At 44.0% G+C, this 15,249-nt stretch overlaps 1 protein-coding gene across 1 annotated transcript in view; it reads right to left on the bottom strand.

Annotated features, from left to right (window-relative positions):
* Positions 1–5,093, bottom strand: part of CD96 (CD96 molecule) — a 28,935-nt gene extending 23,842 nt beyond the window's left edge. The window contains exons 1-2 of the mRNA XM_028726741.2: positions 4,854–5,093; positions 1,150–1,554 (exon numbers count right to left, since the gene is read on the bottom strand). Of these exons, the coding sequence (XP_028582574.2) occupies positions 1,150–1,554; positions 4,854–4,914 (466 nt within the window). The 5' untranslated portion in view covers positions 4,915–5,093. The remainder of the gene's footprint in view (positions 1–1,149; positions 1,555–4,853) is intronic.
* Positions 5,094–15,249: the final 10,156 nt, after the last annotated feature.

Raw genomic sequence — 15,249 nt, 5'->3', positions numbered from 1 at the left:
TGCCTCCAACCTTTGGCAAGCATCCTTATTCAAATGCTCGTAACCTCCCTAGACTTACATAGACATGCTCCAGGAAGTTTCTTTCCACCGAAAAATAATAATCTTCCACATATTAAACTACATATCAAGGAGAGGTGTCGACTCTGTCCTAGACCCTGACACGTTAGTTTTCCATATGCAAGAATGTCACTCCTCTCCTCAATGGAGAGCATTTTGTTATAGAAACCATCACCAGACATAGACTTATCTAATCAATGAGAACTGGGACTAAGGGCTCATGCAGACTGCCACTTTCCCCACCACTTTCCCCTGGGGAAACCCAATCTTTACCACTGAATCGGAGCAAACATCAATTGGGTTTTCTGCAGATTGACATTTGCTCTGATTCAGTGCTAAAGAGCAGGTTTTCCTGGGGGAAGTGGTGCTTTCTAGACATGGCACAAGCGGGTGAGTGGGCAACCCGATATTTCAGGAGAATGGTAAATTCACATTATGGCAACCTTTCCAGCACCTGAAGCATTCTATATTCCTTTCACTCTTCATCTCAGCTTTCATGGAGTATGATTCCCTAACACAGATGCTCAATCGAATTCTGATTGCCATCGGAGCTACTGCTCCAGATCTCACAGCCATGTGAGGAAAGGCAGGTGTCAACTTGGATTAGGGCTGCTGCTACTGGGCTGCCCACCCAAGCACAGTTTGACAGGTAACTTCTTTCTGGGCACCAAGCAGAGATGTGGCTTTTTAGTAAAACATTTTGCTGATGAAATAACTTTTGGGCTGGCTCAGCTTGCATTTATGTTGATGACTGCTGGATTTGTCAATTTGAGTTTTATTGCAATGGTAAAACAAACATTATTGGTTTTACACAGCGCAATTATTTAATCTGTTGGCCGCTTTGACTTTCCTTGGAGAATAAGGTGGAGTAGAATTTTTTAAAAAACTCGCTGTTTTACTGTTTCTGCCCTGAATGGAAGCATTTGAAGTTCTTCTAAAATGTAAACTGAAGCACATTGCTTGCAACAGGAACACGGTCAGTCGAGCAGCAATGTAAATGCATCATCTGGAGTCACTGCGAAAGAGATACTGTTTAAAAGATTATAATGCCCTTCATTAAAAACAAATCTTAATGTGTCAATTACTGCTTACCACTGTTCTTAACAACAAGATTGATTTCAGAGCGGCTTGTTCCAGTTGGATATGTAGCAAAGTTGCACTCATACAAGCCAGACATTTCCAGACTCACGTTCTTCAGCTGCAGAATCCATTGACTGCATTCTATGTTGCTGGCTGTAATACCACTGTGGCCACCCAGGCAATTGTGGACATCCTTCCTGAAACTTACAGAGTAGCTGTAAGCCATTTCATGGTATCGTGTGCCATAGGTAGGGTGGTACACAGCTATCTTTCTCGGCCGACCATCTTGAATCTTTGTCCACTGCGTTTGTGTTACATAGATATCCTTTTCCTTCGAGATGCCACATGATAGAGTCACATTGCTGCCAGGCAAACCATAGACAGTTTTCCCGTCCTGAAGGATGTTGTTAGACTGGGCTGCAAGAGAACACAAATGCACACAGTGTCATTTTCACATGCTCTATATCCTCATGTTTATAATTCCTAGGTTCCCACCACACACCTGGCAGTAGAATATGGGGAAACTGGCATGAGCGATGTGATGGAGATAGTGGCACAAAAACAGTGCTTCTCAAAGGGTGTGGCCTGGTGTGGCAGGAGACGCTGACAAATGTGGCACGAGATTCAAGGGCAATCAATATTATATTTGGGAATGATCCATGTTATTACATAGCTGCATTATTTTATACCTTCTGGGTGTCCCACAAACATATTATAAATTAGCTGTGTTCTATGTTATAAATGTAGCACTGCTAGGAGTTGTCTCTTTTTGTTTTCCATTGTATTTGTTTTCAATAAAAAATTGGAATGGCATGAGCAAATTTTTATTCTGAAAGTATGGCCTAGAGAAAAAAGGCTAAAAGATTGGCCCCCACAGCCCTTTTCTACCTGTGTAGAATGCTTCAATGCTGGAAGAGTCTTTTTGCCTGCTATCACACCTCAGAAAGCCAAGAGATCTGGGGACCCCTTCTTATGTGCACATAAGGTAAAGGTAAAGGTAAAGGGACCCCTGACCATTAGGTCCAGTCGTGGCCAACTCTGGGGTTGCGGCACTCATCTCACTTTATTGGCCGAGGGAGCCGGCGTACAGCTTCCGGGTCATGTGGCCAGCATGACTAAGCTGCTTCTGGTGAACCAGAGCAATGCACGGAAACGCGTTTCCCTTCCTGCCAGAGTGGTACCTATTCATCTACTTGCACTTTGGCATGCTTTCGAACTGCTAGGTTGGCAGGAGCAGGGACCGAGCAATGGGAGCTCACCCCGTTGTGGGGATTCGAACCGCCGACCTTCTGATTGGCAAGTCCTAGGCTCTGTGGTTTAACCCACAGCGCCACCCGTGTCAATTGCACAAATCCATGGAGAACAAGGCTGCCAGTGGCTACTTGCCTCCGCTGCTGGAGGCAGCTTAAAATCATAGAATAGCAGAGTTGGAAGAGCATGTCTCTGAATACTAGTTACGTGAAATCACAAGTGGGACGAAGCTCTGTTGCACTCATGTCCTGTTTACAGGCTTTCTATAAGAATCTAGTTGGCCACTGCATACCCCACAACTGTCCCATTTTAACCAGGACATCCCGGATCACAGCAACCAGGATTGGGGAGGAGGTGGCCTTGCAAAAGCTACCTTGACTTTGGCCTTGCAGCGTCAGTGAGCCACCAAAGCTAAGGCATGGGTGGAGGTGGGGGGGAGGGTGTGGCAGCAGGCCAAGGTGTCCTGAGCATGCTTGCAAATGGTGGTGGGCCAAGGTAGCCTGGGCTGGTAAGGGACGGGGAGTTGAGGGAGTGTCCCCGATTTGGGACAGAAAATGTTGGGAGCATATTCCCGTGTGAGAAGAGATTGCATGGGTTTTTATGAGATGGTGCAGGGGTCAAGTGAAGAGCTTTATCTAGGACCTACAATCATAGTATCCTGGCCTTTAAACGCTGTGTGAGTACGCCTTAAGAGACTTTTTAGAATAAAGAGCAAGAGTATATATTTCTCTAACGAGGAACAAAGAGCAGTATAAACAGCCCAGGGATCTCAATTCAGCATCTTGCATTCAGGAAGCTGCTTCGCTTTTGAGAGAATTCTACACAGGAAATTCTTCCTGAGAATTATGCTTAAGAGCATGCATGAAGATCAAAGTGCAACATCAACAGGGAATTAGGAATAAATATTTTAATACTTAACTTTTATTAATAGCCCTTTTATCTCAGAACGTGCTGCAACTCTTGAGTATCTGTATCTTTCAAGTTGTCATGAGGGGTCTATTATCAGGCCAAAGTTGTTAAGTGTGGGCTGACTCTAGTTTGACTGTCTGGTCTGCATTTAGGCTTATAATCCTATCCAGAGAGATTCAGCTGCTTGCCCTAGCTGATAGGATCAAGTCTATCCATGAGACGGGCTGAACCAGCACAGGAGCACTTAGGGAGAACCAGTAGATACAACTACGGTAGCACCACAGCCATTTTGCTTATATTGGTTTTTGGCATATCCTACCATAGGGGTGAAACTTGATTCCATTCACTTTTAAAGGCAAACCTGCACAATTTGCCCTTTCTGAAGCATTACACAAAGCAAAACAGCCATTTTTCTAAATTCACATTTCTCTAAATTCAGCACTGTGGTTCTTCAGTCAATCAATGTGTAGCATACACTAGGCTGCAGTCCACATAAAATGCATTACCAAAAAACACACACCATACAAAATGCATTATATTAGGGAGGAAAATTGCTTTTTTTAAAATGTATATTGTAGGCAAAACTGCATACAGCTTCTCCCGTCTGCAAACATGCCCATAGGCTCCAAAAAGGTTGGCAACCCCTATCCTACCAGGATATTCCAGCAGCAGACTTAGGGCACCAAGCTGAAGAGATGCAAAATAATAATAATAATAATAATAATAATAATAATAATAATAATAATAATATCTATATTTATACAGGTACCTACTGAGAAGATCCATTAAAAAGAAACTGTACTAAAAGGAATTATTGTGAAAATAAGAAATATTTGGGAGGGTGACCAAATTTTGTTTTCACTCAGGACACCATATTGCCAAAGTCCGCCCATGGATATTCTCTTAAGCCCCATGTGAAGGAAAAGCTGCATAAGATCACTACAATTTGTGATCAACTAATTCGTGATCAATTCGTGTACAACTAACACCCTTAATTCTGAAATGTTGCAACAGAATGTGGAACCTGCGGCCCTCTAAATGTTATTGAGCTAAAACTCTTATATCACTGACCAGTGGCCGTGATGGCTGTGGCTTATGGGAGCTGGAATCCAATATCATCTGCAAGATGCTTCCTGTTTCCCCATCCCCTGTGTTACATCCTGTCCTCTTCAGTGCAAAGTCAGTCCACATTGACAGAGGTTCCAAAACCCAGAGAAAAACAGACAACCCAGCACTTTCCTTCAGAAATGAATGTATAGCTTATTCTTGAATTCTTATTAATAAATGGTAAGAATATTTTAACCGCATCATTATTAGCAAACACCCCTTGAAAATACAGTTATGGTAAGAACCAAAATAACTGTTCTGCAATGTCAGCCTAATGCAGTACTTCATATCCAAAAGTGACTTTTTGGAAGTCCCCAAGAAATACGACCATGGATATAGAGCTTGAAGGAGACACCACATAATTGACTTGGGTCCTCACCCTCAGCTCAGGCATGCAACAGATTTATCAACCTAACAGGAAGAGGTTTCTTTAAAGAAAATGAACTTACCATTGAACAAGTGTGTGAGGGTGAACAAATAATGCACCTGAAATTGCCATCTCCTCTCCATCTTTACCTCACGTTGCTAAGAAAAAATATTTATAAAGAAAGAGTAACAACACATTCAGATGTCTCTCAAAGAAGATAAAATGTTCTGTCCGTGGTTAGATATACAGCAGAAGGACTTTTCTACTATTTGCATGAAGAGTTCTGCTTTTCATGCTTTCTTTCTCACATGTCTGAGAGGAAATAGATGCTTACAGGAAACCACTGTGTTTAGGGTTTTTTTATTTGAATAAACGTATGTTCATATGCAGTTTGCCAGGAAGAAGGAGGAGGAAGAGGAGGAGGAGTAGAAGAAAATGACACAGTGCATGATAAGAAAACTTGCCCCTATTTCCTAAATATTCTTGGTCACATTTAGCTGGAGTTTTCAGCTCTAAATAAAACAGTTTGACCTGACAATGGACAACATTGTTGTTGTTGTTGTTGTCGTTGACTTAATTTGTATAGTGCCCTTCACCTGAAGATCTCAGGGTGGTTCATAGCATAAAAATGCTAGATGAGAGCCAGTGTGGTGTAGTGGTTAAGAGCAGTGGACTCGTAATCTGGTGAACTGGGTTCACTTCCCTGCTCCTCCACATGCAGCTGCTGGGTGACCTTGGGCTAGTCACACTTCTCTGAAATTTCTCAGCCTCACTCACCTCACAGAGTGTTTGTTGTGGGGGAAGAAGGGAAAGGAGATTGTTAGCCGCTTTGAGACTCCTTAAGGGGAGTGAAAGGTGGGCTATCAAGTCCAAACTCTTCTTCTTCTTCTAGATAAAAACACAAAATACATATTACAAACAAGAACAAAACTAACCAATAACACCTTCCGGTTCCCTGGGAGAACATGAAGCCATTAGTGATATATGTGTATCTCATGTGGTGTTAGAGCAAATGCTTGTTTTTTTCCCCTTTTATATTATAGCAGGAGTTGCCATCATAGTACCTGTGGGCACTATTGTGACTGCCAAAGGTCTAAATAAATAGCCGCTCAAAAATCCACAATACACAAAGGTCCATTTGCACTTCCTATTCGGCCCATGTTTGCGGCAATTCAGCCTTTCCTACATTGAATACATACCCTTAAGTACACCCATATTTTACTGGATGCCAGGATCGCACACTTGTGCTGAACAGAAGTGCTGTAAGTGGGACCAGAAACATTGTAACACAGTGCCCCCAGTTCCCATCCCAAAGAGCCAGAGCAGGAGGGTACCATGGTCAGCAACATCAAAAGCCATAAAGAGATAAAGAAGCAGTACCAAAGTCACATTCCCCTTGCCCCTCTCTTTGTAAATGTCATCCATTAGGGTGACCAAGGGTGATTCACCTGAACCTGGTGCCGTTGATGAGAGATGCTCACCTAAAGCTCACATCCTTTGCTAGTGGGGAAAAGGTGTGTGCGTGTCTGTGACTGCTGATGGCATTACTGTAGTATAGATGATATTTGAAAAACAAGAGGGTTGTGACAAAGATTCTTAGCAAATGGCTTTTTCATAATTTGAAAGGAACCAAGGATGGGCCTCTGCACCATTATACGTTTTGCTTCAGCCAACCAACTCTGAAATGTGAATTCAGCTGCAGAAGTAGATGGGTGGAAGCTCAGAAGGAAGACTGGGATGTTACTAAAGGTAAAGGTAAAGGTACCCCTGCCCGTACGGGCCAGTCTTGACAGACTCTAGGGTTGTGCGCCCATCTCACTCTATAGGCCGGGGGCCAGCGCTGTCTGCAGACACTTCCGGGTCACGTGGCCAGCGTGACAAAGCTGCATCTGGCAAGCCAGAGCCGCACACGGAAACGCCATTTACCTTCCCGCTAGTAAGCGGTCCCTATTTATCTACTTGCACCCGGGGGTGCTTTTGAACTGCTAGGTTGGCAGGCGCTGGGACCGAGCAACGGGAGCGCACCCCGCCGCGGGGATTCAAACCGCCAACCTTTCGATTGGCAAGCCCTAGGCGCTGAGGCTTTTACCCACAGCGCCACCCGCGTCCCTATGTTACTAATATTTACTGTAATAAATATTACAGTTATAGTCCCTATGTTACTAATATTTACTGTAATAAATATTACAGTATTAATATGGGATGTTACTAATTTACTGTAAATTGGGGTGAGTGTTGGTGGGGTCCACTGGCAAATCTCTGGATGGTTTGAAGTACGTAAATCAGTGAGGATTGCTTAGCAATGGCAACCATAAATGAATTCCCACCCCACCCCAAATTATTTGGCTGAAATGCCAGAGATGGAAGGTTCTTGGGACTGTTTCCTATGTAAGCTCAGTTAAGTTTCGGTACTCAAAATAAATTCTTGCGCTGAAAATGCTTCACCCTTAAATGATAACACCTTTTATGTACAGTGGTACCTCGGGTTAAGTACCTAATTCATTCCAGAGGTCAGTTCTTAACCTGAAACTGTTCTTAACCTGAAGCACCACTTTAGTTAATGGGGCCTCCTCCTGCTGCTGTGTCGCCAGAGCACGATTTCTGTTCTCACCCTGAAGCAAAGTTCTTAACCTGAGGTACTATTTCTGGGTTAGCGGAGTCTGTAACTTGAAGCGTCTGTAACCTGAAGTGTATGTAACCTGAGGTACCACTGTACTTTATATACTCTGCTTGACAGATCTTAGGGACCTAGGAGACAACAACACAGTAGACCCCACAAGCCTGAAGTCTACTTTCACCTAATTTATATAACTGCTTCAACTTTCACCCTTTTTTTGGAGGCACACTGTTCCATTTTCTGCTTTGTTGCCTTCTACCTCTCTCTCCCTTCACCTACTTCTCCTTTAACAGCAGCAGGAGAAAAAAAGAGCAAGAGGTCAGCATATACAGCTATCTGTGTGACACAGTAGAAAAATTGCACAGTAGCAGTTTTATTGATCCCATAACTATTCATCACAATTGGAGACGACAGCCCAAGCGCAGTATGATATATGCCATGTGCACAAGAGGGTCACTCTGAACTCCACTGTAGTTCCTAGGTCATTAGGTCCTGTCCTCAGAGAGGTATGCTAACAACCATTATTCATCTGCACTGGCTTTCCTTGGACCCTGTTTGCTGGCCCTTGTCATAACACTGGGAACGGGCACGTCAGGGAAGATGAGACAAGAGGTTCCTGCTTGGTGGTAAGATTTAATTTATCCTGTTCAAGCTGATGTGGACAGGACCGCTAGTTATTTACACTTGAGATAAAATATAGCATTGGAAAAGAATGTAAGATCATGAGTTACGACTCCGATTCAAAACGTGCCTTGGCTTGCCAGTGGTATCCTTATGCCCGAAATGCTCCTTTGCAATATTCATGAATGTGCAGCATAAGATAAACAGATAGCTTGCTTACACACACACACACACACACACACACACACACACACACACACCCTAACACTGCAGTCCCTTCAGGTCCTGCAGTCTGGGCAATAATACCTCAAAGAGCAATCTTGCAGAACTGATTGCTCAGCAGAAGACATTGTTTCTTTCAATGCAATATATGAAACGATTCTGAAAAATCTCTCTCTGCTTGACTCTTGCAGACGCCAACTTCAGAATGCCGGTGGAATGGAGTTCTTCCTTTTGCCAATGGGTCATATGAGGCAACATAAACCAGGAAGCAAGGTTTGTCTGATACAAGGTATCCCTTCCTTTAATTTGCCAGTTTGATCAACTATGTACACAACAGATTGGGCACTGACATTGCTCAGTGGGGAGAAGAGGGCCAGTAGAGTAAAAAAGAAGCAAACCCACTGAACAGATATGAGTATCTCGCCTACAGAAAAGCCAGGGCAGCACAAAGCTGCTGCAACTCTTCGATATCATGTAGGGAAACATCAGGAAGAACTTTCTGACAGTAAGAGCTGTTCAACAGTCGAACGTTGTGGGGTCTCCTTCCTTGGAGGTTTTAAAGCAGAGGTTGGATGGCCATCTTGTCTGGAGTTCAGCCTACACTCGAGTAGGACCCTGGCAGAGATACATGCCCGACTGGCATGTTACTTCATAAGCTTTCTTCAGCCCGAACATCACAGCAACCGATGCCAACCAACACCCGCACACTTAGGGATCTGCAGAGTTTGTGCATCTCGCGTAACAGACCTCAGGAACTCAGCTTTTTGGCTAATCTACTTTATTTACATATAAACACACACAGAGCACTGCAACATGGCTCCCTCTCTCTTTAGCATCAGACAGCAAAGAGAAAAAGAACAAAGGACAATAGTCCCACTTCATGGAACACAGTAACACAAACATCCTGTCTCCGTCACTTCCCACTCTGTGGAGTCAAAACATATCATGTGATAGACAACAATCCCGTGACTTCAATCATGGAGCAGGAATTCTAACACATCTGTCATGGATGCTTTAGCTGAGATTCCTGCATTGCAGGGGGTTGGACTAGATTGGCCTGGGGGTCCCTTCCAACTCTACAATTCTGATTCTAAGAGCTCCATTATAGGATTGAGTTTTGGAGGATGTTTGAACAATGCCTTGTTCCAATTAGTCTATGCCTTGTTCCCTTGCCTTATCCTCACACTGCTCCCGGCAGTCCACACTGATACATTGGTGCAAAGACCCCTGGTCTCTAGTCTGTCTCTTGAATCTGTACTAGGCACACAGGTATTTCTGATGTCACAGGTTTATTAAAAAGGATTATAAACAGATCCATGGCAGGGAACTATGCAGGGGACCTGAAGCACAGTGCTGCTAATCCAAGAGGAAAGAGGAAGAAGGCTGAAAGCTAGGCCACAGTGCGCAGCTAATTCTCGAGAGCCAGTGTGGGGTAGTGGTTAAGAGCGGTAGACTCGTAATCTGGTGAACTGGGTTTGCTTCCCCGCTCCTCCACATGCAGCTGCTGGGTGACCTTGGGCCAGTCACACTTCTCTGAAGTCTCTCAGCCCCACTCTCCTCACAGAGTGTTTGTTGTGGGGGAGGAAGGGAAAGGAGAATGTTAGCCGCTTTGAGACTCCTTCCGGTAGTGATAAAGCAGGATATCAAATCCAAACTACTCCTCCTCCTCCTCCTCCTCCTCCTCTTCTTCTTCTGTGTCTCAGATAGGGATGGAATTTGCAGGATAAAAAAAAATGCAAACCCTGACAAAAATTCATTAGACTTTTAGTGCAGATTTCTCCTGATATAGATACACATTTTTGTTACATTATTTTCACTACTATTATAATTCACAGTTTCCCCTCAGATACATACTTTCCTTTGGTGAACAACACCGCAGAATGAGGGGAAGTGCAAGTTTTGAGGGAATTCTGGGTTTCAGTTCACACATTGTTCCAGGAAGCACGGGTTAGGTTGGCATTACAACGCAAACCAAACTAAACTTCTTCCGCATCCTTAGACTGAATATAGCACAGCCAGGGCCACGTGAGAATCCTGGATGGAAGACAATGTGCAAGATTCTCTGCTTTGATATGCAGACCTCCCTGGGAAATGTGCAGAGCTTGCAGCTCCAGAAGACACGATAGTTAGGAGGGAGAGTCAGGAAAGAGCTCGGTGGAACTGTGGCCACAACTTCACAAAGTTGGAATGCTAACGTAAAACGAGACAAATTCTGTGTTCTGTGTAGACAGTGTGTAGTGTTCTGCTTCAAAGTCATCTGTTTAGGAGGCACTTTGATGCTCTGCTTTAGAAAAGACAGAAGTCATTAGCCGTATCCCAAGGACATACGCTTTCATGTGAACATGATTCAATATCTACGTTTCAAATCGCCAGCTATCCACGCTGGAACACTTTCGTTGCTGGTAAAACTGAATTACTGTGTCGCGAAATGATGCAAAACCGAATTACTGTGTCGCCAAATGAGGCATGTCTGAAAAGTGTGTCACCAACATGAAGAGTTTGGAAAGCTCTGTTTTAAGTTCTTGGCAGTTGACCCGGATCCCACTTTCGGAATTCACTGCTTTTTGCTACCGCTCCCCAGAGAAGCAGTTTTGAAGAACCGTCGGTAGGTGGCGCCGCAATCTCATTTGCGAGCCTCGACGTGCAGCGAAGGGAAATCAAATCCCCGGGCGCGCGTTAACTTTGCTCACATTTGGAGGGTGGCGACGGGGCTCCCCCAATTATCTCCTCTTGGTGCTTTCACTTCCAGTGAAGGCAATCCTGAAGGTTTTGGGTTGTTTTTTTTAAAAATGGTCCACCAGCCCCTTCCATTATCCCTCCCGCTCAGAAAAACAACATCAATTGCCTGGCAATTCTTCGACGGCTGCAGCCGCGCCGCCTCCGAGAGAGCAGCGCAGGCATGCACCCCCCCCCCCTTTCCCAGCAAAAGAAATCCTGAACTCTGGGGACACTTTCAATTATTCACAAAGCGAGCCTTTTTTTCAGAGGACTTGGCGCGAGAGCTATTCGTGCTAGAGGCGAGAAATGATTCCCTTGCAGCCCGGTGTCCTCTAAACATCGCTTAAGGAAACGCAGCTCCCCACCGGCCGGGGTGGGGGGGGGAGAGGACACTTTGAAGCAGGAATGTCATTAAATGATAAACTAACTTTGCAAAAAAAAAAAAAAAAAGGACTTGTGTTCAAATACCACGTAGTCTTACTTTGGCCTATTTTCTGTTCCGCAACTTTAGACAGCTATGTTAGTTAGCAGGGGGAGGGGGTAACTTTCAGTCTTCTTCTTTTTAAAGGATATATCAACTCTTCCCATTTATTACATTTAAAATGCATCTTTCCTCCAAGGCAGTATCCATGACTCTCTGCCCTCTGTTACATGTTCATAACAACCCTGTGAGTTAGGATACCCTAGTGGTTCCTACCTCCCTCCCCCCAAGTCAACGCTCACTGGGTTCCATAATTCAGGTAGGTAGCCGTGTTGGTCTTACACAGTTGAAATAAATTTAAAAAATAAAAAATTGTCCAGTAGCACCTTAGAGACCAAGTAAGTTTGTTTTGGGTATAAGCTTTCATGTGCATGCTCCTAGCGCCCCTTATCCTATAAAAAGCACTACAGTATGTAAGCACCTCGGGTTACATATGCTTCAGGTTACATACGCTTCAGGTTACAGACTCCCCCAACCCAGAAATATTACCTCAGGTTAAGAACTTTGCTTCAGGATGAGAACAGAAATTGTGCAGCGGCGGCGCAGCTGCCGCAGGAGGCCCCATTAGCTAAAGTGGTGCTTCAGGTTAAGAACAGTTTTAGGTTAAGAACAGACCTCCGGAACGAATTAAGTACTTAACCTGAGGTACCACTGTATTCAGAACTGAGGCTCACACAACCCACTGAGGAAGACAACACAACGGAATTCAAAACAGTCACAATTGATTGCACATTTATTTGAAATCCATGCACTCCCCAATCTGTTCTGGGGGGTTGGGGGACACCAAAACTATTTAAGGGGTACTGTAAGAGAAAAGGGAGAAAGCTCTGTTGTGCAGGCATGAATCCTTCTGCCGACAAGACATTTAGCACTATGTTGGATGCAAATCTTAGATTGCTCTCAGGCTATTCAAAGGCTGCAGTTGACTCTCTCTTCAACACTATCAACCGGACAGGCTGTACTGGCAGGCAGAGGCTAGCCTAGAAGGGGCAGAGCAAGCCACATGACACACACACACACAGCCCTGTCCTCAAACAACTCACAGTCACTCCCTTTCCCTTAAGATCTGTTGCCTGAGGTAGCTGCCTCACTCAGCCCAATGGTAGGGCTGACCTGATTGCCCCTTATTTTGAGGCACCTTTTGAGGTGTGACACACTTGATGGATCGCACCAGATGTCAGCTCAAAAATAAAATATGAGCACAATCCTGCTTCTTACACAGAATCTCCCACTGAATAATTCTTAGGCTCGTCTATCACACAGGTTACAAAAAGAGTTTTATCAAGAGAGTTCAGCTGTATAATTTTATTGTGGGCCTCAGACCTGTGAGGTCTCAGTTCAGATTCTGGTTCAGCCTTGAATACAACTGGTGGAGTTTCTCAGTCGGTATTTCTCAGCCTCACCTGTTCACCCGTCATACGGGAATAGTAGCAGTTTGCCTCAGAGAGTGAAGACAAACAAGAATAAGAGGGTGTCTCACCCTCATATTAAATAGCCTTTAAGCATGCCTCACACTATTTGTGCATGCAAACAGTCCAGAAGTATCTGGATGTTGCTTACCCCTGCAGAATAAATATTTCATGGAGGAGCCGTTCAGAAGTCAATAATGTCTTAATTTCTTTCTTTCGTTCTTTTCGTGTGGAAACTGCATTTCATGCTGCATCTTAAAAAGCCAACAGTGAGGATTAAGAGTCAATTCTCCAAATCCCCAGAAATTAGAAACATAAGAGACTTTGAATCAAAGCAGAGACAAAAATAAATACATAAAACAAACATCCTTCCTTCCTCCCCAATCAGGGCTTATCACTGTCGTTTTTTTCATCCGAGCTGCCACAAAGCAGAGAAGAACAATTGGCAGAATCTGTCTTTCCTGCAGGAAGGAAACAAACCCCTACTTCACTCGCCAAGATTAGGGTTTTTTTTTATATAAATAAAAAAACTCCCAAAAGTTGCATGACTCATAGACGTAAGCAGTTTGAACTAAATAAAGATTAAAACGAAAACCAAGCAACACATGTATTTATAAAGTTTGAAGATGCATGGAGGGTATTCTGAATATTATGAGCTACTGTGCAGACCAAGCAATGCATAGCAAAGGATCCTGGATGGTTAAGTCCAGTCAAAGGCGACAATGGGGTGTGGTGCTCATTTTGCTTTTCAGGCCAAGGGAGCAGGCATTTGCCCACAGACAGTTTTCTGGGCCATATGGCCAGCATGACTAAACTGCTTCTGGTGCAACAGCACACCATGACAAGTGCCAGAGTGCATGGAAAAGCTATTTACCATCCCACCACAGCTGTAAGTATTTATCTACTTGCCCTGGTATGCTTTCAAACTGTCAGGTTGGCAGAAGCTGGGACAGAGCAACGGTCATGTGGATTTGAACCACCTAGCTTCCAATCAGCAAGCCCAAGAGGCTCAGTGGTTTAGACCACAGCACCACTCACATCCCTTTACCTTTACCAATGCATAGTATCTAGATAATGACTGCAGTAGGAAATCAGAATCACCTTGGTTTGTCATGAGGGGAATGAGTCTTGCTCCCCCTGTTTCCACCAGTTGTAAGGAGGTGCTCAGAATGTTTTACGTCCCTTCTTGATTAACTACAGCTTGTAATAAACTGTGATTAATCTTATCTATGGCTTGCTTGAAACAAGCCAACTTCATTTTGCAGTTTATGAAGCTGGGTTGTTTTTCAATAAACCATCATTAAGATTAACTACAGTTTCCTGTTCAGCTTTAATGCTAAATTGTGGCTAATTCCAATCATAAGCGAAAGTATCTAAGCCCTTACTTGTGGCTATACCAGAAGAGGACACGGGGGAGTTTGGAAGCCCAGGGGAAGGCTGGGATTATTACCATGAAGATAAAGCATAGTTTATCATGACATTCACATGTACTGTAGCAAGGGACTTAACTTTTCAAAAGCAGGAAGTGGCTCATCACCTTGCTTGGAGGCTCAGAAAAGTAAAGTCATTGGTCCTAATCCAGAAGCAGACTTCCTGACTGTGATGCTGAATAGGCAAAGAGCTCTGAGACTTGGATGGGCAGAAAGCCGTCAAGGTGTTGCCTGGCATAGTTGCCAAGGGGAATCAGTTACACACAGATGATCTGAATTGCAGTGCTTATTTCTCATGTTGTTTCTCAGTGGTTAAACACACAGAGACATGCAAATGATTGACATTGTGCTTAGCACAGTTTTTTGAATGCCCCAACACCGCTAGTCTTCTCCTCCTTGGACTAAATTGCTCAGTAAACTTTCCCTTCTAACATTTCGCATTTCAACCTTTTTGTAGTTTTTATGGCTGTTCCCTGAACACTCTCCAGTTCATTAATCACCATAAGTTGTCAAGCCCAGGCAACCACTTGACTAATAGCAGAAGGCTAGGAAGGAGGTTCTTTTTTCTAGTACATTATTTCCAACAGGTTTTCCCCTCCTCTTCAGCTGGGGGCATATGCTGCATTCGAAGACCCCAAAGTAATGATGGCTAATTTTGATCTCTTTGCATTTGGGAAGGGTTTTATTGAACATGTAGTATCCAGCAGTAAACAGCAGGCTTAGGTCAATAGCATCAATGGTTACTGGTCCATTGTTTACATCTTAATACCACTTGCTGGGGGAAATGAATGGGAGGGATGCTGTGGCACTCAGATCGTCCTTGTGGACTTCCTGTAGGCATCTGGTTGACCAATAAAGTGGTCATCTAGTTAGATCATGATGTGCCTATTTTGGCCATTGAGATCAGGAAAGGAGGCTTTTTGCTGGTGAACTACCATTTGAATTGAGAATGGTTATATTGATAGTACCTTGGATCCCGA

The sequence above is a fragment of the Podarcis muralis genome, chromosome 4 (assembly GCF_964188315.1).
Source record: "Podarcis muralis chromosome 4, rPodMur119.hap1.1, whole genome shotgun sequence".
Lineage (NCBI taxonomy): Eukaryota > Metazoa > Chordata > Lepidosauria > Squamata > Lacertidae > Podarcis > Podarcis muralis.
Note: the sequence above shows the minus strand (reverse complement) of the source record. Positions and strands in the feature narration are given on the sequence as shown.